Source organism: Paroedura picta, chromosome 2 (genome assembly GCF_049243985.1).
Source record: "Paroedura picta isolate Pp20150507F chromosome 2, Ppicta_v3.0, whole genome shotgun sequence".
In the NCBI taxonomy this organism is placed as follows: Eukaryota; Metazoa; Chordata; class Lepidosauria; order Squamata; family Gekkonidae; genus Paroedura; species Paroedura picta.
The window spans coordinates 132150790-132177283 of record NC_135370.1 but is presented as its reverse complement, the minus strand read 5'-3'; the positions used below and the strand labels follow the sequence as shown (position 1 = coordinate 132177283).

The 26494-nt window shown below is 42.9% G+C and overlaps 2 protein-coding genes and 1 long non-coding RNA gene across 10 annotated transcripts in view; 2 read left to right on the top strand and 1 right to left on the bottom strand.

Moving 5' to 3' along the window:
- The window catches only part of TYRO3 (TYRO3 protein tyrosine kinase), an 88129-nt gene extending 82380 nt beyond the window's left edge, over nt 1–5749 (top strand). For 3 of the 4 annotated variants that reach the window (XM_077322809.1, XM_077322811.1, XM_077322812.1), the window contains exon 19: nt 1133–5749. In XM_077322809.1, the coding sequence (XP_077178924.1) occupies nt 1133–1505 (373 nt within the window). In that variant the 3' untranslated portion in view covers nt 1506–5749. The remainder of the gene's footprint in view (nt 1–1132) is intronic. The other variant, XM_077322813.1, reaches the window with a different exon arrangement.
- Nucleotides 5750–5767: 18 nt separating this feature from the next.
- LOC143830372 (uncharacterized) lies at nt 5768–16223 on the bottom strand. The gene is made up of 4 exons (XR_013228433.1): nt 15950–16223; nt 12368–12446; nt 7845–7982; nt 5768–6132 (listed from the first exon to the last, which is right to left on the bottom strand). It is a non-coding gene; the product is annotated as an uncharacterized LOC143830372 (long non-coding RNA).
- LOC143830369 (MAX gene-associated protein-like) overlaps nt 15983–26494 on the top strand; it is a 35469-nt gene continuing 24957 nt past the window's right edge. Inside the window, exons 1-4 of one of the 5 annotated variants that reach the window (XM_077322807.1) lie at nt 15983–16067; nt 18416–19518; nt 21576–22467; nt 23572–23662. In XM_077322807.1, coding sequence (XP_077178922.1) covers nt 18494–19518; nt 21576–22467; nt 23572–23662 — 2008 coding nt within the window. In that variant the 5' untranslated portion in view covers nt 15983–16067; nt 18416–18493. Of the gene's footprint in view, nt 16123–16293; nt 19519–21575; nt 22468–23571; nt 23663–26494 lie in introns of those variants that run through there. The other 4 variants (XM_077322805.1, XM_077322806.1, XM_077322808.1 and 1 more) reach the window with 4 other exon arrangements.

Genomic DNA, 26494 nt, shown 5'->3' with positions numbered 1-26494 from the left:
GGTGAGCTCCCCCTCCCGGGTGGTCTTTTAACAGCAGCTGGACAGATACTTATGGATGCTTTATGCTGATCCTGCATTGAGCAGGGGGTTGTATTGCCCCTTCTTAATTTGCGATTCTATGCACGTGCTTCAGGGCATTTTATTTTACTTGTTTCTTTGTTATATGGAAAGTGTTCAATGCCTCTAAGCAGATACACTGTCCAGTGACTTCAATGGATTTTGAAGGAGGTAGTGCTGTTTAGGATAGCTCTGAGCATCAGCATAAAAAGCTACGAAATGTGATGTAGTGGTTAGAGTGTCCAACTAGGTTTAGGGAGGCTCTGGTTCAAACCCTCACTCTACCATGGTAGCTTGCTGGGTGACCTCGGGCCACCCACACACACTCAACCTGACCTGCCTCACAGGATTGTTGTGAAGATAAAATGGAGAGGAGAATAATGTTAGCTACTCCGGGGGAGAAAGGTAGGATATAAACACATTATTTTCTGGTAGAGATGTATCAAATTTCTGGTAGAGATATATCAGATACATTAACAATGAGAAATAATCATCCCTTCATAGGGCTTTGGATAGCTCTTTCTTATGTTATGGCCTCTGGGTACTGCATGGTTTTCTGAATCAGGTCCTTTCCTTGATTGAATGGCAGGCTGATGTTTGAACCTGATGAGAATTTCAGAAGCAGCCGGAGGTAGCCTGAGTCAACTCTTCAAAGAAATGGAAGGGAAAAATATCTCCACAAGAACTGCCTTGCGGCCTTGTAAAAGGCTAAGTAGAAATGTGGATCCCAGATTCAGGGAGGGCCAGCCCCTTAGATTAGGCAGGCTAAAGCTGCTTGCCCTCAGGTGCTTTGAGTTCAATAGTCAGCAGAAAGGCAGCAAATTACTTAGTTTGGAAAAATGTATCTTTTCTTTTGCCAACCTAGAGTGCCCTTTGAATGTTCTGATTCCAGTTCCAAACATACTCAGGCCATTGCTGCTCAGATGGCAGACTTTAAGACTGCCATGTCTGTTAATCCAGTTATTTTTAATTGTATTTCCGTCCACATTGCTATGAGGCTTACGAAGACAGCCTTTCTTAAAATGCTCCCAGTTCCCCCCCGCTCCTAGTGACTTTTATTCTGTTTGCCTTGCAGCTATGATCTCATGTGCAGATGCTGGCATTCGGAACCCAAGCTACGCCCAAGCTTTGGAGCCCTGAAATTGCAACTGGAAATGATCCTGGCAAGACTGACATTGCTCTCTTCCAATCAGGATCCTCTGTACGTCAACATCAGGAAGCCACAAGAAGCTTCCAGGCATAACCCCACAACTGACTGTCCTTTTGGAATTTCAGACGGTGAAGTGAACATTGCAGGAGCCTCTGTTGTGGTCACTAGTGACTATCGTTACATCTTGAGCCCCTTGTGCCTTGGGAACGATGCCGAAAGAGACGGACATCCAGATGCATCGGGAGGGGAGGCCAGGAGCCTCCTTTATGATCTGGAGAGGGGAACAAAACCATGTTAATCTGAAAGCAAGCAGGACATTTTCCGCTCCTCCAACAAGATGTTTTTTCTCTGTGATCAGATGGCACTGCTTTATACAAACAGTTGTAGGCTGCTTTGAAGCAGTATAGGTAGCTCTCTTGTGGGCTGAAGCTGCCTACAGCTGTTTGGTTGCTATGGCTGATGGTTCAAGTCCTCCTGATCACCTCTTGGCCTTTTGACGGAGGCTCAGCCGTGGGAGAGGCCCCAGCTATTACAGCCAGTGAATGCTTATTTGCCCACAGAATTCTCACTAAGTACTGGAGTCAAGTGGGATGATAGTCAGTATTCTGTTTCTTCTAGACCCCCCCCCCCCAGTTCTGGGCAAGCGAGATTGGGACCAGCATATCTGGACATTATCATCTGGCAGGTATTCATACTGATTTATACTCTCCTTCAGGGCACGAGGGGTGGAAAGCCTCCTTTAGCAGTACTGCCTAGACCTCTTGTCTACCTCAGTGGTTCTCAAACAATGGGATCTAAATGGCTGCTTCTGTGCAATGAAGAAACATTCTGCCCTTTTCTTAGAGGGGGGTTCTGTGGACAGGCATAGGCATCCCTCAAGCCTTATGAAGCAGCTGAACAACAAAATTCCAGCCCCACACTCTGCAAGGCCTGCATATTGACTTCTGTAGTTCAGCTTTGATGCAGAATCAGTTATAATCAAGGTTGCCATTGAGAGCAAAACCAAGACGATGATAAATGCAGGAGGACATTAACCAAGGTCCAAACATTTTAAAAGAACAGTGGAGACAAAGCTGGCACTTTGTGGAATCAACAGATACTAAATCATGCAAAGCTCTGATAACAAGACAGGAAAAGTAAAATGCATATGCAAAACAGGGGTGTAGAAGGCAGCACTTTCATGAAAAACAGAATTTATGCTTTCTTTTTGCAGGGGGCAGTCTATCCTTCTGCCTGAATTTTTATTCTTAAACAAACAGTACCTTATAGAAAGGAAATTGGTAAACTGACATCATGAGATGTCAGGCACTCTAGGTGAAGAAATGGTTTGAGAATCACTGATTTACCTGATTAAGTAGCTCTTCTGGCATTCCACACAAGTTCAGCTGCTTTAGAACATAGCTTCGCCTAGCTGGGGCAACATTCCAGAGGGATATACTCAAGGTTTTTAAGGTTTCATTTTTTCAATCAACCCATGTGATTAATTGCAAAGGAGAATAACACATGCTTTTAAAAAAGATGAATACATGTGGAAACCAGTTTTTTTGTATAGCTATTCCTAACATAGAATGACACCTTATTAAGTCTGCCTCAATTTTTTGCATATTTAAAATTCTTCCTTTTGTTCGAAGGACCCCCTGGATGGTGTGATTCCCAGCATACAACAGAACCACATCAGATGTGATGCCACTGAAGTTAGATACTTGTCTGCCCAACTTTTTTCCAAGAGCATACAAATGCTTCATACTGTTCCATTGAAATCTCTAGAACTGAAAATGCTTGATTTTGGCTCAAATGCTACACATTGTTTGCATGTGGCAGATCCTTCAGAAGCTGTCTGCACAACAAAATTGCACAGAGTATAAAAAAGCCACTGACAGAGTGTCTTGTTATTCATGCTTGTTAGATATCTAGTTCAACATTTACCGAGTAACCATTTCTTCCTGTCACTTGTAACAATAGTTAACCTAAAATTATTGACGCTAAAGTCACCAATCAAATCCTCTTGAAGGACAACAAGGCCCTTTCTACAAAATACTTAACCTTGTTATGTTTTAACCTCTCCTGTTCACATAAATAGGATGATTGAAGGTAGTGATGAATGGTTTCTTACATCTTTTACATTCCCTATTCCAGAGGATGTAATTCATATAAATAAAAAACACTTTGACATCATTAAGAAATAGAAGCAAGGGAGGGGTGCAAGTATATGCCCTTTTCTCAGTTACTCTCCTTCCATTCTGTGGAACAAAGTACATGTGCTGTCCTGAGCACAATCATATGTTGGGGGAACCTGTGCTCCCTACAGATAATGGGGCGTGTTATCAGGGAGAGATACACACACCAATTGTATCAATGACTTCTCTTTATTTTCTTCCATGTCAAAAGGTGTTTTAAGAGCCAGCTTGGTGTAGTGGTTTGGAGTGTGAATTTCTAATCTGGTGAGCCGGGTTTGATTCCATATGCTCCCCCACATGCAACCAGCTGGGTGACCTTGGGCTCACCACAGCACTGATAAAGCTGTTCTGATGGAGCAGTAATATCAGGGCTCTCTCAGCCTCACGTACCTCTCAGGGCGTCTGCTGTGGGGAGAGGAAAGGGAAGGCGAATGTAAGCCACTTTAAGACTCTTTCGGGTAGAGAAAAGCAGCATATAAGAACCAACTCCTCTTCTATTTCTGCCAAACTTTGCCGACCTCTGTTACTGTAGACATTTTTCTTCCCAGCCCAGCACTGATACCACAAGTGACACAAGCCAGGGGGAAAGTGCTTGAAATAACAAAGCAGAGGTAAGTCAGATTAGGGAGAGTTTAGCTCTGCTCAAACTTAAATGGACTCCGGGGAATGGTAGACAGGAAGGCCTGGAGGATCATTGTCCATGGGGTCGCGATGGGTCTGAACGACTTCGCACCTAACAACAAGCTCTGCTTACCATTAAAAAAATTAGATACATGCATGATTTAGAGCAGACATGTGAACAATCAAAATTACTTTCCCCTCACTGCATGATTGCTTCTTAAGGGTCCCTGGGGAGGGTTGCAGGGAAGAGGCACAATTTTTTACTGGATCTTGTAATAGATGGGCACATTCTTCCCTTCTTCAACAGCTTCCACAAGGGGATGTGAAAAGATGCCCTTGCTATGGAAGGATGAGTAGGGTGGAAGGATGGCAACTGCATGGCCTGTCTCAGCACCATTTGCTGCTGTCTCCACGCCACCTCTGCCTCTCTGTTGTTCTGGTACAGAATTTCCAATGACAGTACTAGCTCCTATGGGCTGGCATACCCCATAGCAGCTGAGAGGTTGTGCTTAAAGTGCTGTAGCTCAGCTGAAGGGGGGAAAGCCCCTTAAAAGGGGGATGTGGAGTTTAACTCCATTTTTAATGCAGTGCTCAGCTTTTCCTGTCCCAAGACTGGCTGTGGGAAGATGCTTTGCCCACATCTCCCCTGTAGTTCCCCCCTGAAGCACAGGAAAGGATTTTTGTGTTGCTCTGACTCAAAGGGGAGAAGTATGGGAGCCCCATGAGTCATGCCAACATAATACTCTTAGAATCTTACATAAAGGAATACTGAAAAATTGGAAGGGGAAGAAATCCTCATTTTAGTTTTAGGTATGTTAACTATGAGAGCTGGACAGGAAAGAGTGGCCAATGTTACCTATTTTGCATTATGTTATTGTGAAGACTGAAATATTACACGTGTCACAAGCATTGATTAATCCATCGTAAAATAGCATGCTTGCTAAAAACAGGTCATTATTTGTGCAAACATCAACCATGGTATTCATTTATTGCCTATTGTATTTGGTTGTGCATACCACTTTCCCATAATTGCAATGGCATGTTACCAAAACTAATAATTGGCATGGGTTGATAGAACTGCTGAGCTACTAACATAACGATGATTAAAACTGGTTGTGTAGGGTAAATTTTGAGACATCCACACTAGATATTCTTGAACAAAGTGGTAGACTTAGGACCAAAAAGTAGCATTCAAAATAATTGTCGTCTGGGCTATGGTGAGAAAGACTTAAAACTTTAAATTTAATTTGTCAATCTGAATCCAGATTTGAAATGACTGCTCTACCATAGGTTGAATCTGATATTTTGAAAGACATTAATCTGGTTTAATTAAATCACCTGAAGTAAGCGTTCTACAGAAGGCTTCCTGATGGCCCGTGCAATAATTCAACATAGACAGAATTTTATTGGATGTTAGATAGTGTCCTTCCCGCTTTATTAAGTTTGTTTACAAGAGACGCAGGAGAGGGGTAAGAGCATAACTCTCAATAATGCCATCTTCTCACCTGATGTGTGTCTCAAAAGTGCAGTATAAGACATGAAGTCAAACGGCCTTTTTACTTGGAATCAAATTTTATCAGTTCAGTGGGATTTGTTCTCAAGTAAATCTGCATAGGATTGCAGTTTTAAGTTTCCTACAGTGGCCACATAGCAAGAAGAGCAACTGTACATATGAAATCTAATTTTCTGAAGCATGTCATTTAGTTTTTATGCTTTTATAAAATAAAATATGTACTGTGTGCTAGAGCTTGTCCTTTATTAATTCCCTGTCATCACTGTTGAACTGCTTTTCATGAATTTTTGAACAAAGAATGTGGTGGTCCCCATTATATTCAATCAAATAATTAGTGCCATCCCCAGGCTAAAGTGGTAATGTTGGGTCAGGCTTTCCCAGAGTGCACTGCTGCCATGGCTAGGCAGTTGCCAAGAGGTAGTTCCTGCTTTTACATTGCAGCTGCTTGTGAGGAATGCATCTTCTGCTGTCTTCCAAAACTCAATAACGTGGAATATTTATGGAGTTAGTTCCTATGCTGGATGCTTCTAGTTCTTTCAGTGCTGACTTTTATGTAAGAAAGGCTGTGTGGACATACATCAGCAATGGTACTTTGTTTCATGCCAGGAAGACTACTATTTAGAGAGAGAGAGAGAGAGAGAGAGACAGACAGACAGACAGAGAGAAATGTCATGATTAGAGTAACAAAGTGAAGTGTTGAGTCCAGTCACACCTTTGAGAACAACAAGCTTTTATTCAAGATATAAGTTTGTGTGTGTGTGAGCACTTCTTCAGGAGTACCTTAAAGGTGCCGTTGGACTCATACTTGGTTCTGCTGCTTCAGATGAACACAGCGACCCACCTGAATCTATCTTCAGTAAAGCATCTTAATTTGCTTCTTGACCTTGACAAATGGAGAGCTCTTTCCACAGTGCACGCAAATGGAAGTCTCGCTTACATGAAGTGGGCTGATTCTCCCCCCCCCCTTCAAAGCATCATTCCGGAAGCAGGATTCTCAGCAACCATGCTGCTTGCACTTGCAGTATTTAAATATTAGTTGGTAGCCATAAAATAACACTGGCTCCTTTCCCTCAGGAAAATGGTTTAACAGATCTTTCCATCCTAGCTGGACTAGCCCTTCTCATTTTAATTCAGGGAGCACAATATCGGATGTGAGCCTGTACTTGCTAGCAGCATTTTGTTGAGTGAATCGAATACACAGACTGGCTGTAAAGCAAAATGTTCATCCAAAGGACCTCAGCAAACCACAGATGGAAAAATGTTTGCAAATAATGTTTCAAGTCAACTTGCAAAATCAGGCTCCCGTGTCTTCCTAGTATTCTTTCATGCTATAGACTGAAAAAGTTGCTATAGGTTTGGTGGTAGCAGGAAGCATCAGCTAAAGATTTCTCAAGTCAACTCAGTAATTGGACCTTGTACACAACCTTTGTAACTGGTTATGCATGTACACACACACAAGAAAGCTCTGCAACATTACTCAGTTTGACCCATGGCATCCCTAAGGTTTCTTAAGGAAACATGGTATAATGATGGCAAATGGTGCCTACTGCTTCAAGACTGCTAATGAGAATAAAATTAATATTGCAATGAATCATATTTCATTTCCATAAACAAAGTTTGAGTCCAGTTGCACCTTTAAGATCAACAATGTTTAATTCTGGGTATAAGCTTTCATGTGTGTGCACAATTAGTCTGAAGTGTCCATGCATACAAAAGTTTATATCCAATTAAACGCTGCTGGAATTAAAGAGGGCACGGACTCAAACTTTGTTCTATTGCTTCAGACCAACATGGCTACCCATCTGCATCTAATTTCATTTCCATGATAGTTAAATACTGAAGATCTTTACAATTGCAGTTTCTAACCTTCAAAGGGCACACACATGTTCTAAGGTTATGAAGGGGCATAATTTTCCAGTTGAGGGCCATCACTGCCTCAAACTCCCTCCTCACCTAGATGTCTAGAGCAAGTCTTCAACCTTTGCAGATCTGAGCCTATCTTTAATCTCCAGGCAGTCATATCAGGCCACGGAATTGCAAGTATGGGACAGAAAGTTACAATATTGATCACACAACAGGAAGAGACTTGTTACAAATCCTCTGGTGATGGTGAAGCTTCATACTGTAAGCACTTGCAAAACATTGACAGAACTGGAAGGAGTTAAGGTGGCCAGGAAACCAAAGAGGTGGTAGAAAAATAAAGAGGAATGTTTGCAGGTGAATCTCTGAATCTTTGGGGGGGGGGAATGTTCACTACTGACTGACATCACTGCTCTTCTCACTGTGAGCGCATGGAGAGGCAGGAGGTATAGTACCCTTGGCTTACCTTAAGGTTTGTTCTCTTCACTGGGGCGAAGTCCTCCAGAATGGTTAGATCATGCCTCCAATCGCTCCAGGCAGGCCTATGAAAATTAGTATGCATTTTTGGGATCATGGTAGGCCGACTCATCCAGGCATTGGATAGCTAGATTCCAAATTAACCAAGAACTTTAACGTTTTAAACATTTTAATAACTAAATTCAACATGGTTAACTTTCTCTGCCAAACAAGAAAACAACATTTGAGGTGGGAGTAAATATTGGAGGACTTTTATCCAGTTAGAGAGCCAGTTTGATGTAGTGGTTAGGAGTGCATGCTTCTAATCTGGCATGCCAGGTTTGATTCTGCGCTCCCCCACATGCAACCAGCTGGGTGACCTTGGGCTCCATGGCACTGATAAAGCTGTTCTGACCGGGCAGTGATATCAGGGCTCTCTCAGCCTCACCCACCTCACAGGGTGTCTGTTGTGGGGAGAGGAAAGGGAAGGCAACTGTAAGCCGCTTTGCGGCATATAAGAACCAACTCTTCTTCTTCATCCACAGAGAAAAAACCTTCATATAAGCCAATATTTCATTCTCCTTCAGCGGGGGCAGGGGAGGATGTCCTCCAGACTGGTTATATAACCCATCTAATCAGGGCAGGCCTTCAGGGAGCTTCCCTCACATCAAGGGGTTGCCCCAGAACTGCCTTGCTCTTGAGCATGCCTAGGGCAAAATACCTGCAAATTCTCCACCAAATCTGTTATCTCAAAAGCTCTGAGAAAATTGGGGAATCTGCTAAGGGGGATAACTACCAGGATCTATTTTGCAGTTTACTAGGTAATTAGGGCCTTTAGGAATCCAATGAAACTCAAATACTTTGGCCACCTCATGAGAAGGAAGGACCCCCTGGAGAAGAGCCTAATGCTGGGAGCGATTGAGGACAAAAGAAGAAGGGGACGACAGAGAACGAGGTGGTTGGATGGAGTCACTGAAGCAGTGGGTGGGAACTTAAATGGACTCCGGGGAATGTAGAGGACAGGAAGGCCTGGAGGATCATTGTCCATGGGGTCACGACAACAACAAGGAATCCAAGGCAGACAAATACTCATAGTTAAGAGTAGTTGTGACTTTCTTCAACAGTCTCTGAAAGTGCTCTGCTTGAAAAAGTCTGGTGGAATCTTCTTTTGTATCTGATTCTTCCCCAAACCAGTCCCCTTCTTCCCTGTCAGAAGCCATTATAACAGTGGTAACAACCGAGTGAGTATATTCCCTCTCCACATCTGAACGAGAGGGATCTCTTTGCTGTGCTTTTTTGCTGGGACATGGCTAGAGAAGGATTCCTGCCTTCTCACCCCCAATTGAGACCTCCTTCACTTTCTGTATCGCCTGCTCCACCTGGCTGAAGATGAATCAGTATCATCATTGGATAATGGGGAAGAACTTAGCTCTCTCCTCCTATTTTGAGACTCTATTTGGGACTAGTTGCTATCTGGATCTGGGGAGAGCAAGCAGTCACTTGAGGGATTCATATTTGCTGCCACTGTTGATTCTCCCCACTCTGCCAGAGATGGTGCCAAAATAGGGGGAAATGGTAGGCCTAACTTGTCGGCCGTCGCCATGTTGTCTGCTCATGGGAAGGGCCCCACCAAACCTCCTCACAGTCCACTAATTGTTCCCGCCATGGCCAAATAACCATCCTGCATCTCTGCCACCTTAGTTGCTTGCTCTTCAATGATGCATTCTGTGTAGCTGGTGGTTTTTCCAGGAGGGTCGCACCTCTTGTATAAAGGGGGAGGAGTTGCGCTGGACTGGGCAATTTCTTCCCCTACCCACTCCAGCAGAACATAGGTGTGGGAATGCTCTGTCTGAGCTCCCACAGATGGAGAAGTAACGGAGGCACATGTTTTCTTGATTCATCCAAATTTGGGTGCCTCCAACTGAGTCTTAAGGATCTCCAGCTTCTCTGCCACTTCTGGATGTTTGTCATTTTGTTTTCTTTGTTCTTAGATGCTGCAACTGTAGTCAGCTCCTTCTTAGTACAGGAAACCTCCATTTTAGTTTTTCATAGTTCCCACCTTGCAGAGCTGCAGAGCTCAGCTTCAATGGTCCTGCTGGAGCTGCAGAGCTATCAGAACTGGAGGGATCAGCCTACCACAATCCCAGAAAGGCATATCAATTTGCATAGCACTGCCTAGAGTGAATGGAGGCATGACCTAACCAGTCTGCAGGACTTCCCCAATTGAAGAAGACTTCTGCTAGTCCTTGGGGTCCTCAGTTTGTCATTCCACATTCCCCCCCCCCAAAAAAAAATCCCATATTCTGAATTAAACATTAGCTATATTTTATCAGCCTTGTTTTTTTTGGGGGATAGCTTGATTAGTGTAACTGAGAATTTTGTTATCCCTGGTTTTGATCCAAAGTTGATCAAATAATGGAAATTCTATCACATCCAAGTCTGCAATCCCTTACATTTACAACAGAATAAATTGCATGGCACTCAGTACAGCACAACCATCAGTAAACATGTTTATAACTAATCATGCCCTATGAAATTTTAATCAGGCTTCTGAGGCTGATCTGTATGACTGACAATTATAGATTATCAGATAGAGATTTGATTGTTACATCAAAACAAAGAATATTCTCCCCAACACAACCCATTTTGTATTTGAGAGGTCTGCAATAATTACTGTGCAATAATTATTAGTGTAATAGTTTTTGATTATAGTGTTTATTTAGATGATGATGTGCCTCTAGTCTAGTTATTCTACTATAGTTTTTATTTAGCTGAAAATGTGTCTCTAATCTAGTGAGGATATATCTTCATCATACAGACTACAATATGCATGTCTCCTGTAGAGTTTTAAGATCCAGTGAGCAAAATTTGTTCAGAATTTCCAGCCCCATGATTATATTGGCCTCAAGCAAGGACCGTGACCTGGGTGTAAACTGCACTGAGCTTTTATTCCAATCCCAAGTCGATTCAGTCCCTGCCCTCTACACAGAATGTGATTTCCGTTTGGATTTGGGGCGATTTAAATTTTCCTTCTGCAGCAAGAAGGATTGATTCGGAGAGACCCTACCTTTATTGTGCAATATCTTAGAGTACTTTTAACCCTCAATATTTTTCAAATCCAGATTGGGAAAGAAAGCTCTGTGGTAGAGAACCTCGGATAGGCCACACCTGGTCATGTGACAAACTTGCCTTAAAGGAGAAGCCCCTAATTTCTCTCAACTTCTGTCGGTCCTGGATTTTTTCTTCCTTCTCTGCCTTTTTTGATCCTCCCCCCCCCCCCCAGAAAAGAAAGAGGCTCCCTGCTTGGCTCCTCTCCCCCCCCCTTCAAGAAAAGAAAGAAAGAGGCTTGGCTCCCCCCCTTCTGAACTACCCTAACCACGTGCAGAAGACTTTCCTGTTTCAATGGGGAGGGGGGGGGAGAGGAAGACCCAAGTTGAAATCGATCTGAATTCAATAGGATTGGCAATGAAATAAACAAAGTAAGTGCAGACACTGCCCTGGTGTAAGAGTCTTCCAAATGAGATCAGAGCCCTGCAGGACTTTGAATGGTTCCACAAGGCTGGGCAAACTGAGCTCTTCTGCCAGGCCTATGGGTGAGGCCCAAGACAACATCTGAATTATGCTGGCCTTCCTGTGAAAGCCCCCAAACTATGTTAGCTATGGCTGCTATGACCCTCCACCCTCCTCTCTCCTTCTTTCCCAGTAAACAAAAGAACTAGGCAATTGAAGATTTAATTTTTAGTTTTAGATTTTCTAACTAGCAATCTTTTAAATATTTTATCAATATATATCATCTTCATATTTGATTTTATTGTGATGTACTCCACCCTGAGTCTCAGGAAACAGGGCAGAAAACACATATAATAACTATATATAAATCTGAAATTTCTCTATAACTGTCTTATTAAACAGCTTGCATTTGTTGTATACTTGTTGTATATTTTATCTCCATCAACTACTGCCATCAAACTGTCACTAATATTATGTATTACGTTATACAAAAACAGCATGTCAAATAATTATATCTTATTTCACTTCTTTTTCCCCATGGCTCAACACGGCTACTCATTTGAATCTATCCTTTGAAAATTGTAGTGTTTTTAAGAGTTCTTAAAGTTAGACAAACTATGATAAGCATTAGAACATTCCTAAAAAGGAAACAAAACAATGGCTGAAAAAGGAGTGAAGGAAGTACATCTCAAGTTTAATAGCACAACAGGTAGGATGAATGATCAAAGAAAAAAAATCCATTTCTGCTGAATATAATATGCGGACAATGAGGAAGATGAAACAAGAGGATACAAGCAACAGCTTGATCAGAGTCATCATAATTCTGAATGTTGTAAATATCAGAAGACTAAGAGATACTAAAATCCATGTCAGAATAGCAATGCAGTAAATAATATCCCTTCTTTAGTTTCTTTAGTTTAAAAGGTCAAAGAGGCAGAAACACCAACAGCAGTAGAATCAGCTGCCTAAGGAGGTTGTGCCTCTCTCTGGCGGTCTTCAAGCAGCGTCTGGACAAACACTTACCCTGGATGCTTTAGGCTGATCCTGCACTGAGCAGGGGTTGGATATGATGGCCTTCAGGGCCCCTTCCAACTCTATGATCCTAACAAGGCAATCAAAACAGGAATAGAGAAATGTCATATGAGATTATCCAGCTATATGCAACATAGTTCCGATAAGATGGTTATGGAGAGTGTAGTGGTTAGGATTGTGGATTTCTAATCTGGCAATCCAGGTTTGATTCCTCACGCCCCCACATGCAACCAGCTGGGTGACCTTGGACTTGCCACGGCACTGATAAAGCTGTTCTGACCGAGCAGTAATATCAGGGCTCTCTCAGCCTCACCTACCTCATAGGGTGTCTGTTGTGAGGAGAGGAAAGGGAAGGCGATTGTAAACAGCTTTGAGACTCCTTCAGGTAGAGAAAAGCAGCATATAAGAACAAATTCTTCTATATGAAACCCACCATCAAACCATGGAGACAATTCTCCTGCTGTTTGGTCTCCAGCAATTGGTATTTACAGCCATAATAAGTGGTAACACCACAGAATCTGGAGGTTCTATTTAGCTATCATGGTTAAACACCTATTAATGGCCCTATCCATTTTTCCCCAGATGGGGAAGAAATGGAGATTTTATTTTCCTGGGCTCCAAGATCACTGCAGATGGGGACTGCAGCAAAGAAATTAAAAGACGCTTGCTCCTGGGGAGGAAAGCTATGGCAAATCTAGACAGCATCCTAAAAAGCAGAGACATCACCTTGCCAACAAAAGTGCGTTTAGTCAAGGCTATGGTATTCCCAGTTGCAATGTATGGCTGCGAAAGTTGGACCATAAGGAAGGCCGAGCGTCAGAGAATTGAGGCTTTTGAACTCTGGTGCTGGAGAAGACTCTTGCGAGTCCCTAGGACTGCAAGGCAAACAAACCGGTCAGTCCTAGAGGAGATCAACCCTGACTGCTCTTTAGAAGGCCAGATCCTGAAGATGAAACTCAAATACTTTGGCCACCTCATGAGAAGGAAGGACTCCCTGGAGAAGAGCCTAATGCTGGGAGCGATCGAGGGCAAAAGAAGAAGGGGACGACAGAGAATGAGGTGGCTGGATGGAGTCACTGAAGCAGTAGGTTCAAACTTAAATGGACTCCGGGGAATGGTAGAGGACAGGAAGGCCTGGAGGATCATTGTCCATGGGGTCGCGATGGGTCGGACACGACTTCGCACATAACAACAACATCCATTTTTTATCTTCCTCTTATAAAGTCATTATAAATTTCAAAAACAGATTACTTTGAAAATTACTTTTACAACATAAAATTCTCCATCTCAACTGTGGTTCTATGTGCAGCTTTTTCTTTTCCTAGGTAAGTGAATACCTGCTTTTCAAGGGAAGGGGGGAGTAAAGCACTCCACTTAGGGAGCCATTCTGACCTTGGGTTGCCCAGCTAACATTCCTGTAGATGCTAATAGGAAAAGAGCCACAGTCCTCTTCCCAGTTCTAAAGCTGGCTCAAATAGTTGTGAAAAGGGCTGAGAAAAAGGAAATCCTTTATGAAACCGTTTCAAGTAACAATAAAGAAAATGCCTATTTTGTTTCAATGCATTATTAGCCTGCCATTTCTCTAGATGTTCAGATGTTCTTCACTCCTCAATTTTGCCCTCATAACAACCCTATGATGTAAGCTAGGTTGAAAATGACTGGCCTAAGGTCATCAAGGAAATTTCATAGTAAACTGAGGGTTTCAATCAAGGGCTCTCAGGTTCTACTCCAGCAATTCAGCTGCTACACCAAGTTGGCTCTTCCTCCCAAATAGAATGAGATGAGCATTACTCATCTCCGTTTCTGGTCTATGACCTGCCATTGGATAAAAGATGAATGGTTTTAGAACAGAAGGCCTGGTCCTGTTCTTTACATGCTAGTAACAATGCCTATTAAAGGGTGAGAGGGTAAAAGGCTGACCAGAAGAACTCTCTAGTACCACTTCACCATTCCTTCAATCAAAGCCGTTGACAGTGAAATAAAGGCAGCTCTTCCAAGCACTAAGAAAGTGTGTGGAATGTATAGCCCATCTTTTTACCCAAAGTACAAATTAAGCTACAAAACAAAAACAATGCAGTTAGACACCATAAGACATCAAATGAACAGTGCAATAGGACTAGGATCACAAAATCAGAAGACAATCCAGGGGAAAAAAACCCAAAACAAGGACATTCAATAAACAATGCAGAAAATGGGCTACAAAAGTATAAGTTAAGGCTCTCTTTAAGTATTTGAAATGGCCGAACAAATTTAGAGTCCAGTGGGACTTTTAAGTCCAACAAAGTTTTATTCAAGGTATGAGCTTTCATGTGCATCCACATCAAAGATCATCAGTAAACCTTATGAAATCCAAATTTACTGTTCACCAAATAACTGATTGGCCTTTATCCAGAATCGCCCACCCAGGTAGTTGAGACCCAATCAGGAGGCAGTCCTCAGCCAGGAAGGGCTGAAAAAGGGGTTAGCTCTCCACCTCCAACATCCTGCCAGTTTCAGAAGTTTGCTGGGTGGAAAAGGAGCCGACTTCAGAGCATGTCCAGGTGCTAGTAAGCTGCCCTGGCCTCTTTCAATTCGGTGGACAGGGGGTGGGGAGCTGGGGTAGCCTCTGCACGCCTTCTGGAGGTGGGGGCTGCAGGAGGCCCAGAAACAGCCCACTTGCTGGCCCTCTGGGAATCAGGGTATTAGAGGGAATACTGGTAACTTCTAGCTTTACTTATGCTATTACGTTCTTCAACACTAAAGCATGGGGTAAGTATTCTAGACTGCATTTTGACATTATGCCTCTACAGGAATGGAGTACATCCCTTAGGAGCAAATATTGTGAACCATGTGTTGAATATTGACTCTCAAGTTACATACACACACAAACACCATTTAATATAGCATGACTTGAGTCCTTTTTACTGAATGTGTTATAGAACAAAAGGTTTTGAAGACCCACTTCTCATGCAATACTATAGGTATCAGACTAGTGCGGCAACAGCCATGTATACAATGACTGCATCCCAGCATCTTTGTTTCATTCAATTTGTGATTTTTGGATGCCCCACCTAAATCCAGCAAATTCAGTGGGGACCATTACACCTCCACTGGATTGATGTTTATGTTGCTCTTGTTTTTCTGCATACAAGGGAAGTCATAATTTTTCAGTGTGTAAACGTAACAAAAGAAAATCAAGACAGCACATTTGTATGATGGCTTTCTTTAGCAGATGTTTAAAAAAACTGAGTCCAATAGCACCTTTAAGACCTAAGGTGCTACTGGACTCAATTTGTTTTGCTACTTCAGACCAACAGGCTACCAACTTGAATCTTGTGTTATTACTCATCAGCAGCTGTGGAGTACCAAGTGACAGCCTGCATTCCAGTTATTCTAAGCACACTGATTTTGAGGAATATAGATTGGAGCAATTCCTCATTGGAGTCCACTTTCAAAGCAGCAAGGCACCTCGAGCATATTCGGATGGACTGCCAACTGGACTTTACAGGAGAGAAAGGCGCGGTCAGGAAACGCGTCCTCCTCCATCCAGCTGCCAGCCGACACCCCCCGCCCCCACCTGCAGGTGTCCCTAACCTGAAAGCTCCACCACTGGCGAGAGGGGGCGCGCTGGTGCCATCGCCACCTCGCAGCATGACTGTGGGCGGTGCGGTCGCCTGGGAAGCCCCACGGAGCTCGCCCGAACTTCCTGCAGGTGAGAGGCTTGGGGCGGCGGGCCTTGAAGCCAGGAGGCGCGGCACGTCCACGAGGTGAGCGCACGAGGCCGGCCAGGCGAGTCTGCCCCACTGCAAGCAGCGACGGACGGAGCCTTGGCCGCCACGCGGACTTATCAGCAGTTGGGATGTGGCGGGCGGGGGTGGGGGTGGGCAGGGAGGGAAGAGGGGGCCGGGCACGTGATCGCGCGTAAGCCCGCATCTCGCGCGCCGGCCATCTCGCGGGAGCGCGCGGGGTCTGTGTCCACCTGGCGGCGTCCGCCCGGGGGAAGGTCCTCGTGGGGGTGGCGGGGATCGCAGGGAGGAAGGGCAGAGAGCTGGAGTCCCGCGCCCACCCCCCGCCCGGCATCGCGGGAGCTCCGCAAACTACACAGAAAGACCGAAGTTGCTCGGGCAGGACACGATCGCGCGCCAGTGCTGCTCAGGTGCTTCGAAGGCAGCGGGAGAGCGCGCGCCACTCCCCACGTGTCTCTCCCAGCCCCCTTCCCGTAGGGCTGAGAGCGTCGCGGGGGAGGGCAATGCTGCCCCTGGGGGAGGGGCGAGGCCTCGGATTGGTCGCGGGGGCGGGGGGGGAGCGGCGACGGCGACCTTGTGTCTCTTTGGTGCTTCGAGCGTAAAAGTTTACAGTTTTAAATCCGTCTGTACTGGGTGTCGTGGCAAGGTTGGGTGGGCAAGGAGGGACTTCAGCCATAAAGGGCCCTAGTCGGGGCCGATTCTGCATGATGGAAACCGTCCTGATGGACCCTCCCGAGCCCTAAGGCATTTCAAAGTTGGAAACAGCCATATTGGTCCAAAGAACAACAAAATCCCTGTCATGCTTTTTATGAAGACCGGCCAGCGTAATTTACTTAAATTTAGTGAATCAGTGAAAACAACTGCTTGGGTTTTGTTGTTGGACGTTAAAATACACTAAAGCATGCATTTTTTGTTTGTTTGTTAGTATTTTAAATTCCCCCACTTGCTTTTCTGCTTCTTTTCTGAAACACACTTAGAGCGTTTATGCACTGGAGGTTTCATGCCAGGCTGCAGGCTGGAGTTTTAGACGTGGCAGGTTGGCCCACCTCTTCCTGCACCCACATGGAGGAGCATTTGGCCTGGTGTGCCTCATCTGCCCCCGATTTATGCTCCTGCACGGCAACTGGGGCAGTGAAGTTCCCAGTGCGTAAACGGTCTTAGCTGAGCCCAAACCAGTATATTTGATTCTCACAGATTTTGGGAGAAGTGTATTTGTTGGTTTAAAATCTCGCGTCAAGTTATTGTTGAAGTGCTGTTCTAATTGTTCCAGTTGATATTTTGTTGTTATTGTTATATTGTTATATTGATTTTTGATATTGATTTTGATAGTGTTCTATGTGAATGTTCAAAAATGTTTTATGTAAACTGCCCAGAGCCGTAGGGAAGGGCGGTATAAAAATATAAAAATAAATAAATAAAATGTTTGGCCTGCTCATCCAAGGACACTTCCTTAGAGTCTTCTTGAACTCAGGATGCCTAATGAAAGAGCCGCAAGCAACAAAATAAGCATACAGTTAAAAATGCAGCCAATTCTGCCCCAAAATATTTACCCTCTGCCAAATGCCCCCTGTTATAAAACCATCATACCAACTGTTCTGAATGCTGTGAATGAAGGGGCCCTCTGTAAGCCTCTTTAATACTTTACTTTTGAGTGGCTCATCAACCATATTGTTAAAAATGGTTCAAAAATATCTTGCACTCTACCTCTAACAATTGCCCGTTTATTTTTCCATTAACTGCCCCATCCTACTACCAGTTGTGGCTATATACCACTGTTGGAATGCTAAAAGTCAATTTTGTGCAAAAAACAATACATTTATTCTGTTTTATAGAAGTTTTGTAAAATGAGATACAGTTTAACTCTCCAAAGATTGCTTATAAATTTCAATAGAAGGTTAGGATTGAATTGATAAAATAATTGGGTGTCCATGTTTGAGCTGTAGGTATTCTCTTAGGAATCCTAGAGATCTGTTTGTCACATGACTGTAATAACTGGATGGTTGTACAATGAAAAAGAAATCCATTGTATTGTCATTCTGGTGTTTGCATAAATATCTCACAAATGTTGACTATTGTGCGCAATGTGCTGTTAAGTTTCAGCTGGCTTACATTGACCCCCTCAAAGGATTTTCAAGGCAGGTGACAAGCAGAGGTAGTTTGCCATTGTTTTCGTTTCGCATCCAAGTATAGACTCTGGTTAGCTTCCAAGCCCTGGTGGGATCAGGCTATATCATGTGGCTTTCCTGATGAATGCTTTTTTAGTGCTAACCAATTCCTCTGTAGTTTAGGTACTGTTGTTTAATTTGTTTTTCAGGAAAGTGGCCATCAGAGGAGTGCTGTCAGCACAGTACAAGGTTTGGAGTTGATATGAGAATATACAAGAGTACATGTGATGGAGAATCAACCAGTTGTGTTACAAAACCAGGGTGGCAATAGAGCATTAAGTGCGGCACCTGCTCTTCCCATCCTTGTGAAAGAGCCACAGTGCAATGGAAGAGATTACCAAAGAACCTTGTTTTCAAGTCATAATAACTATGGTCATGTGAGCAGTGCAGTATCATCATCAAAATCTAAAATGAAGACTTGCCTTCATGCGGATGCTTCTTCTGGAGGAATTACTGTCACCCTGGACAACAATACCATGTGGAATGAGTTCTGCCATCGCAATACCGAAATGATTCTCACTAAGCAAGGAAGGCGGATGTTCCCATACTGTCGATACTGGATCACAGGCTTGGAATCCAACCTGAAGTATATCCTGGTCATGGATATTTCTCCTGTTGACAACTTCCGATATAAATGGAATGGGCATAGTTGGGAGCCCAGTGGAAAAGCAGAGCCTCATGTCTTGGGGCGAGTATTTATTCATCCAGAGTCACCTTCTACAGGTCATTATTGGATGCACCAGCCAGTGTCTTTCTACAAACTCAAACTTACTAACAATACTTTGGACCAAGAAGGGCACATCATCTTGCACTCTATGCACCGCTATCTACCTCGCCTACACCTGGTGCCTGCTGACAAGGCCACAGAAGTTATCCAGCTGAACAGTCCTGATGTCCAAACCTTCACTTTTCTCCAGACAGAGTTCTTTGCCGTAACAGCCTATCAAAACATCCAAATTACACAGCTCAAAATAGACTACAATCCATTTGCAAAAGGGTTGGTTAAAAATGGACTGAGAAGTAGTTCCCAGTGTGAGTCAAAACAAAATGGTAGGTCAGAGCACGAAGGCTTTCCTAATACCGACAGATGTCAATGTTCCTCTGAAGCTGATATTCTGCATCATGGACCGAGAGGCCTAAATGGTTTATATGACAATCAGACGATATGTAATACTGATTTGGAAAGAGAGTCATTCAATTCAAATGCCTATGAGCATGACGAACCAGAATTAAAGCAGCAGACATCTGAATTGTAAGATCATATATGTATAATTTTGGTGATGGTTGGATAACAATGAGATTTGTTAGTTATTGCTACGCAGTGCTTTGAAATACAGGGATGTTATAGCTTTTAGAGGAGAAATACCTGTATGTAGTTTCCTGCAACAAGAAATGGAATGTGGTTTTGTCCTTTGAAAACGTGTAACTCGAGCATTGCTCAAGAAAGCTTCTGCTTTCTCATACATGTTACTTGAGTCTGTTTTTAAAATAAGGACTCACTTTATTTATTTATTTATTCCCAGCTTTCTCCACAATGGGAATACAAAGAATCTTCCATTGTCTTCCTTTCACAACAAGCCTGTAGGGTAGGTCAGGTGGAGAGTGTGTGATTGACTCATGTCACCTAGTAAGTTTCCACGGCAGTGTGTAGAGTCAAATCTGGGTCTCCCAGATCCTAGTCCCAACACTCTGACACTGTATCCCACTGGATCACATTCATTTTTATTTCTTTATCATAGTAGTAGGAAGTTGAGCAAAGATGTCATGTCAAATGACTGTATGTTTTTAACCGTCACGTGTAAATGAGCTGTGGGTAGTGTCATTTTGCTCTGTCTGAGGTTTTTTACAGCATCTAGTTGGCTACTGCTAGAGACAGAATGCATACGTAGCTGTTTGATTGTTTCCTTTGCCAGCAGGCATTTCTTCTGGTCCAAGTGCTGAATTTATTAGACTATTATGGTAATACTTCTGAATAAACATTACTCCCATTGATTATATTGGCAACTGCTTCCAAGTTAGTATGCTTAGGGCTACAGCATAGAAATAAATAGGTCCTGTTCCAATCAGTGGGACTGAAGTTCTATAATAAACTGAATTGAGGAATTAAAATTACATCTGACTAAACATAGATAAGAGTCATCATGAGACCAGACAAACTGATAGCATTTGTTTTATTCTATTTCTATTTTTATTAATGTCAGTACATTGACGTCTGATCTTCTGTATGTTTAACCAAAAATAAGCACCACTGAGTTCAGTGGCACATTCCCAGTAGAAGTATATAGAAATATAGTATACCTGTAAGGCTACATCAGTGTTTCTCAACTTTTTTGCTATTAAGAAACCCCTGAAAAATTCTTCAGGCTTTGAGAAACCCCAAAAATAGCACAATTGTGCAGAATATGGTTGGGAAACATAGCTGTGTACATGCCTACCTGGGGCTCTCCCCTTCCCACCCTCTCCAGGTGCACTGGACATTTTGGGAGGGATGGGTGGGTCTGAGTTTCTAGTGTCCGGAGACTATTGGTTTACAAAAACTATATTATTATTTCAGTTAATCAGTGTTCTCTTTTTCAAAAAAATGTTCAAGATTGTTATGGGAGAAGATCATAGGGTTGGGATAGGGTCTGCTAATGCAATGGGTTCAGACTTTACAAACCAGAAGCAGGAAGAGTTTGTAGAACAGATCTCTTCCCGCTGCCCTCTGCAGCCTCCCGCTCTCTGGGAAAACAGTTAAAAAATGCTGGGGGACCCTCAGGAATAGAGTGGATTTAGGCAAGAGCCGCTGCCACCATAAGGAATTGATAGATGTTGTGCCCTCAGTGATTAGTATGGTTGCCAGCCTCCGGGTGGCGATTGAAGATCTCCCACTGTGACACTTGATCTCCAGGTAACACAGATATCAATTCCCCAGATAAAATGGCTGCTTTGAAGGGGAATTTTTATGGCATTATATCCCATTGGAGTCCCTCCCCTCCTTGAGCCTTGGCCAATTCAGGCTCTACCCACAGAATTTTCAGGTATTTCCCAACTGGGCCTGGCAACCCTACCTCTTGTTCAAACCTGTTTGCAGAAGAAATCATGCAAACCAAGGGTCTCTCTGTGTGTGATTTCTGTTGAACTCTGGCTTGTTGTATGGCGCTTGTATTGAACCTAGTATACTGGTTATACAGCCATGGCTTGGTATTTTTTTCCCACAAATGAAACATACAGACCTTTAGAGAGTAGAGAAAGTCCTAAGCATAGCATTTATTATATAATTTTGATTTTTTTCATGTTAGTATAGTATGTTTTAATTTTTTTCTCCAGCCCAATAGCTAACCATTATGAATGTGACTCTCACATGAAATCCCTGCTGACTTCAAATGGGGACATCAATGTTTCCATTAAAAAGGAACTGGTAGATGATTATGTCCCGAATGTCACTATGGAGAGGACCCGGTTGAAACAAGAAGACATCAGTAAAGAGACAGAAGATTTGTCCTGTAGTGGTGATGACCCCATACTGGAGAAGCAGTTGAAGAAACATAGGAAAATGGGAAAATTCCACAAGCAATCACACAATAGTCCACTGGATGTTGGCAAAACAAAAATGCTAAAATTGGACAGTAGAATAATGCCTACAGCTTCTGTAGAGGCCGGTGAGGTCACCAAGAGTATGATAAAGATCTCTGCTCTTCAGGCCCTTTTGTCTTCTTGTCGGACAGCTAAATCCTTTTTGAAACATTCAGAAAAATCATTTCCTACTGTTTTTGAAAATAGCAGTAATTCAATTAAAGTTGAAGGGGCAAACAGTAAAAATCATTTTTCTGGAAATAATGAAGAACAGAAATGTAAACTAGTTAAAGATGTGCCATGGGGAAACATTCCAGTACATAACAACAATTCCATAAAGCAAAAACTATTGAACTTCAAATGCATGTCTTCAGCTGCCGCCAAATTTATGGTTGGAGAAAAAAAGCCAAATGCAGCAAAGAAACCTGTGTTGAGCACTAGTAATCCAAGTGTTGTGCTATCAGGACCGTGTAGGAGAGGAAGACCACGGAAGATGAAATTATCAAAGGTTAAACAACCCATCAAACGCATCAGAAAGGCTATTAAGAACCATGGTACCCCTTTTAGACTGTGTTCTCATTATCCAGAAGTTATGTTTGATATTGAGGATGTGGATGGAGTCCTGTTTGTATCCTTTGAATCAAAGGTAAATCTGTGGGTATTAATTTAGTGTTCTGAAACACAGCATTTACTAGATTCGAGTGGGTAGCCAGATTGATCTGAAGCACTAGAATAAATTTTGAATCCAGTAGCACCTTAAAGACTGACAACATTTAATTCTGGGTATAAGCTTTTGTGTACACTAAAGAATAGAGCCCCCACAAGTCTGAGTCACACAGCTTGATGGCACATAACTTGCACACATAAAGAATTGAAGCCTGTCTAGATGAAAGGATTAGCATTCATATAGCATAGTTTTTTAATCATAGAATCATAGAGTTGGAAGGGGCCATACAGGCCATCTAGTCCAACCCCCTGCTCAACGCAGGATCAGCCCTAAGCATCTTCAAGCATCCAAGAAAAGTGTGTATCCAACCTTTGCTTGAAGACTGCCAGTGAGGGGGAGCTCACCACCTCCTTAGGCAGCCTATTCCACTGCTGAACTACTTACTACTGTGAAAAATGAACAATGAACAATGACACGTGAAAAAAATCTTTGGATAGCAGTCCAATGGAAAAATAAAGTAAGTTTCTTTCTTTGAAATCATTGAGGCTTAATAGTGCTTATTCTATAAGCCCCATTTGTTTCACACCCTTAATAAAACACTGCAAAGTTCAGTAGGGATCTTCTAAAGTAAAGAAACTGCACAAGAGGTATATATGATGCAATTGTTTCTCTCTTGGATTTCAATTACAACCTTTGTTTTTCAATAGTTAATAGTAATACTTTAGTTCCTTCTGGGTAGTGATTGTCAGCCACTTTGAGACTCCTTCAGGTATAAAAAGCGGGGTACAAAACTTTCTTAGCTGTGAAACGTGCAGTTTTGAAAAGAGTTTTTCCCTATGCTCAAAATTGAACACTGTGGGTTTATTTTCATTAAACCTCACTAGCTTTGAGTTTGGTAATTTGGATCTTCAATTTTATTTTATATATGATAATGCAGAATTTTATTATCCAGACTAGTCTATTTCAGTTGGTTTGTATTGTCATATGTTATTTATATGACTTCTGGAAGATTGTGTCTTGTGTAAGCCTGGAATTCTGTTTCATGTAAGATTTGATATTTATTTTGTCCATATTTATATATAGGAAGGACTCAATAGTCACACCGTTGATCAGTCTGGGAAAACAGGAGAACCCCTGGATGAACAGGCTTCTTTACAGATTACATGTAATTCAGGTACTGATTTAGCATGAAGCCGTTGTGATAGGATAGCCTTAAGAATGTTACAAAATAACATTATATGGTATATTCACATTCTATTCACTGAGTGTGGTAGACTGTCAAGAAAGGCTAAGTCTGCTAGAAGGAAAGCTCTTAGAAGATTTGAAGCCCTTCAGGCACAAACAAGTGATACATCCCAGTCTTCAAGAAGGTATTTACATTCATACCTTAGCTGTCACATAACATAAATAGAGCATATTCAGTTTGCACTGACAAAAACAGTTGCTAAAGTGATACAGATGCATTTTAATGGTTGAAGTTATTATATGTGCAGATCCATTATGGTGTGTGTGGGGGGAGAAATACCTGGGAAAGAAGCTCCCTTTTCTTACATTTACCAAGTGCGCGCCTTTTCATACATTTACATTTTGTTACATCCATTATGTAAACTTTTTAACTGTACTTTTATATTTGGCATAACATAGAATCATAGAATCATAGAATCATAGAGTTGGAAGGGGCCATATAGGCCATCTAGTCCAACCCCCTGCTCAATGCAGGATTAGCCCTAAGCATCCTAAAGCATCTAAGAAAAGTGTGTATCCAACCTTTGCTTGAAGACTTCCAGTGAGGGGGAGCTCACCTCCTTAGGCAGCCTATTCCACTGCTGAACTACTCTGACTGTGAAAAACTTTTTCCTGATATCTAGCCTATATCGTTGTACTTGAAGTTTAAACCCATTACTGTGTGTCCTCTCCTCTGCAGCCAGCAGAAACAGCATCCTGCCCTCCTCCAAGTGACAACCTTTCAAATACTTAAAGAGGGCTATCATGTCCCCTCTCAACCTCCTTTTCTCCAGGCTGAACATTCCCAAGTCCCTCAACCTATCTTCATAGGGCTTGGTCCCTTGGCCCCAGATCATCTTCGTCGCTCTCCTCTGTACCCTTTCAATTTTATCTACGTCCTTCTTGAAGTGAGGCCTCCAGAACTGCACACAGTACTCCAGGTGTGGTCTGACCAGTGCGGTATACAATGGGACTATGACATCTTGTGATTTTGATGTGATGCCTCTGTTGATACAGCCCAAAATGGCATTTGCCTTTTTTACCGCTGCATCACACTGCCTGCTCATGTTTAGTTTACAATCCACAAGTACCCCAAGGTGTCGTTCACACACAGTGCTACCTAGAAGCGTATCCCCCATCCAGTAGGCATGCTTTTCATTTTTCTGACCCAGATGCAGAACTTTACACTTATCTTTATTAAATTGCATCTTGTTCTCATTTGCCCATTTTCCCATTGTGTTCAGATCTCGTTGAACTCTGTCTCTATCTTCCGGAGTATTTGCCAGTCCTCCCAATTTGGTGTCATCTGCAAACTTGATGAGTAGTCCTCCACCCCCTCATCTAGATCATTAATAAATATGTTAAAAAGTACCGGGCCGAGCACCGAGCCCTGAGGTACCCCGCTACTCACCTCTCTCCAGTCTGATGAAACACCATTGACAACAACTCTTTGAGTGCGGTTCTCTAACCAATTCCCTATCCACCTAACTATCTGAAAATCCAGATTGCAGTCCTTCAACTTATCCATCAGAACATCATGGGGAACCTTGTCAAAAGCTTTACTAAAATCCAAGTAAATGACATCAACCGAATTTCCCCGATCCAGCAAACCTGTTACTTGGTCAAAAAAGGAAACTAGGTTGGTCTGGCAGGACCTGTTGGAGACAAATCCATGCTGACTTCCTTGGATCACCAAATTGTCCTCCAGATGTTTGCAGATCGCTCCCTTTAATATCTGCTCCATTATCTTCCCCACAACAGAGGTCAGACTCACTGGTCTGTAGTTTCCTGGGTCATCCTTCCTCCCTTTTTTGAAGATCGGAATAACGTTTGCTCTTTTCCAGTCCTCCGGGACATCTCCAGTCCTTAAAGAGATTCTGAAGATGATGGACAAGGGCTGTGCAAATTCTCTGGAAAGTTCTTTGAGTACTCTCGGGTGCATTTCATCTGGACCAGGGGATTTGAACTCATCCAGTGCAGCTAAATGCCTCTCGACAACCTCTCTATCCATGTTAACCTGCCACCCAGACACTATCCTTTGGCTACAGCCATCGCTAGATGTGCCTAAACACTTTGACCTGTGGGAAAAAACTGATGTAAAATAGGCACTAAGCCTTTCTGCTTTCTCTGCATCTTTCGTTAGAGTTTGTCCATCTGCACCCAACAGTGGGCCTATTGCCTCCTTTACTTTACGTTTGCTCCTCACATAACTGAAAAATCTTTTCTTGTTACAATGGGCTTCCCTGGCCAATCTTAGCTCACTCTCAGCTTTGGCCTTTCTGATGATTGATTATCCACATAATCTGGATGCTACACAGATTTGATGTTAATATTGCCCTCCATCTGTTGGATTGAAGTCAGTGATCTGCCAGTAGGAGTACCTTGAGGCTATAGATCTTTCCTCCCCTCAGCAGTCCCCAGGAAGATTCACTCATGGGTTCTTGGGACTCACATTGACTTATAAAGATGTGGTCAGAGAATGGAGAAAGGAGAAGGGGAAAAAATTGCTCCAACTCCCATCAATGAGCTGTGGTAACAGAAGTATGAAGCAATTTCATCTCTTTCCTCTCAAGGTAGCTCCTGACAAAAGTACTTTGTTGTCCACTCAGGTCCCATGAGCTCAGGAATTGGTGTTCCCAAGAATCTTGAAGGGAGTCCTGAAGTAGAAGGGAACATAGTGTAGAAAGATGCTCCTGTCTGTAGTGGTTCTCTAGATCCAATCCATTTCACGGAGTCCTATATTTGTTTTTGAGGAGGCTGGTTATTCACATAATCTAATTTG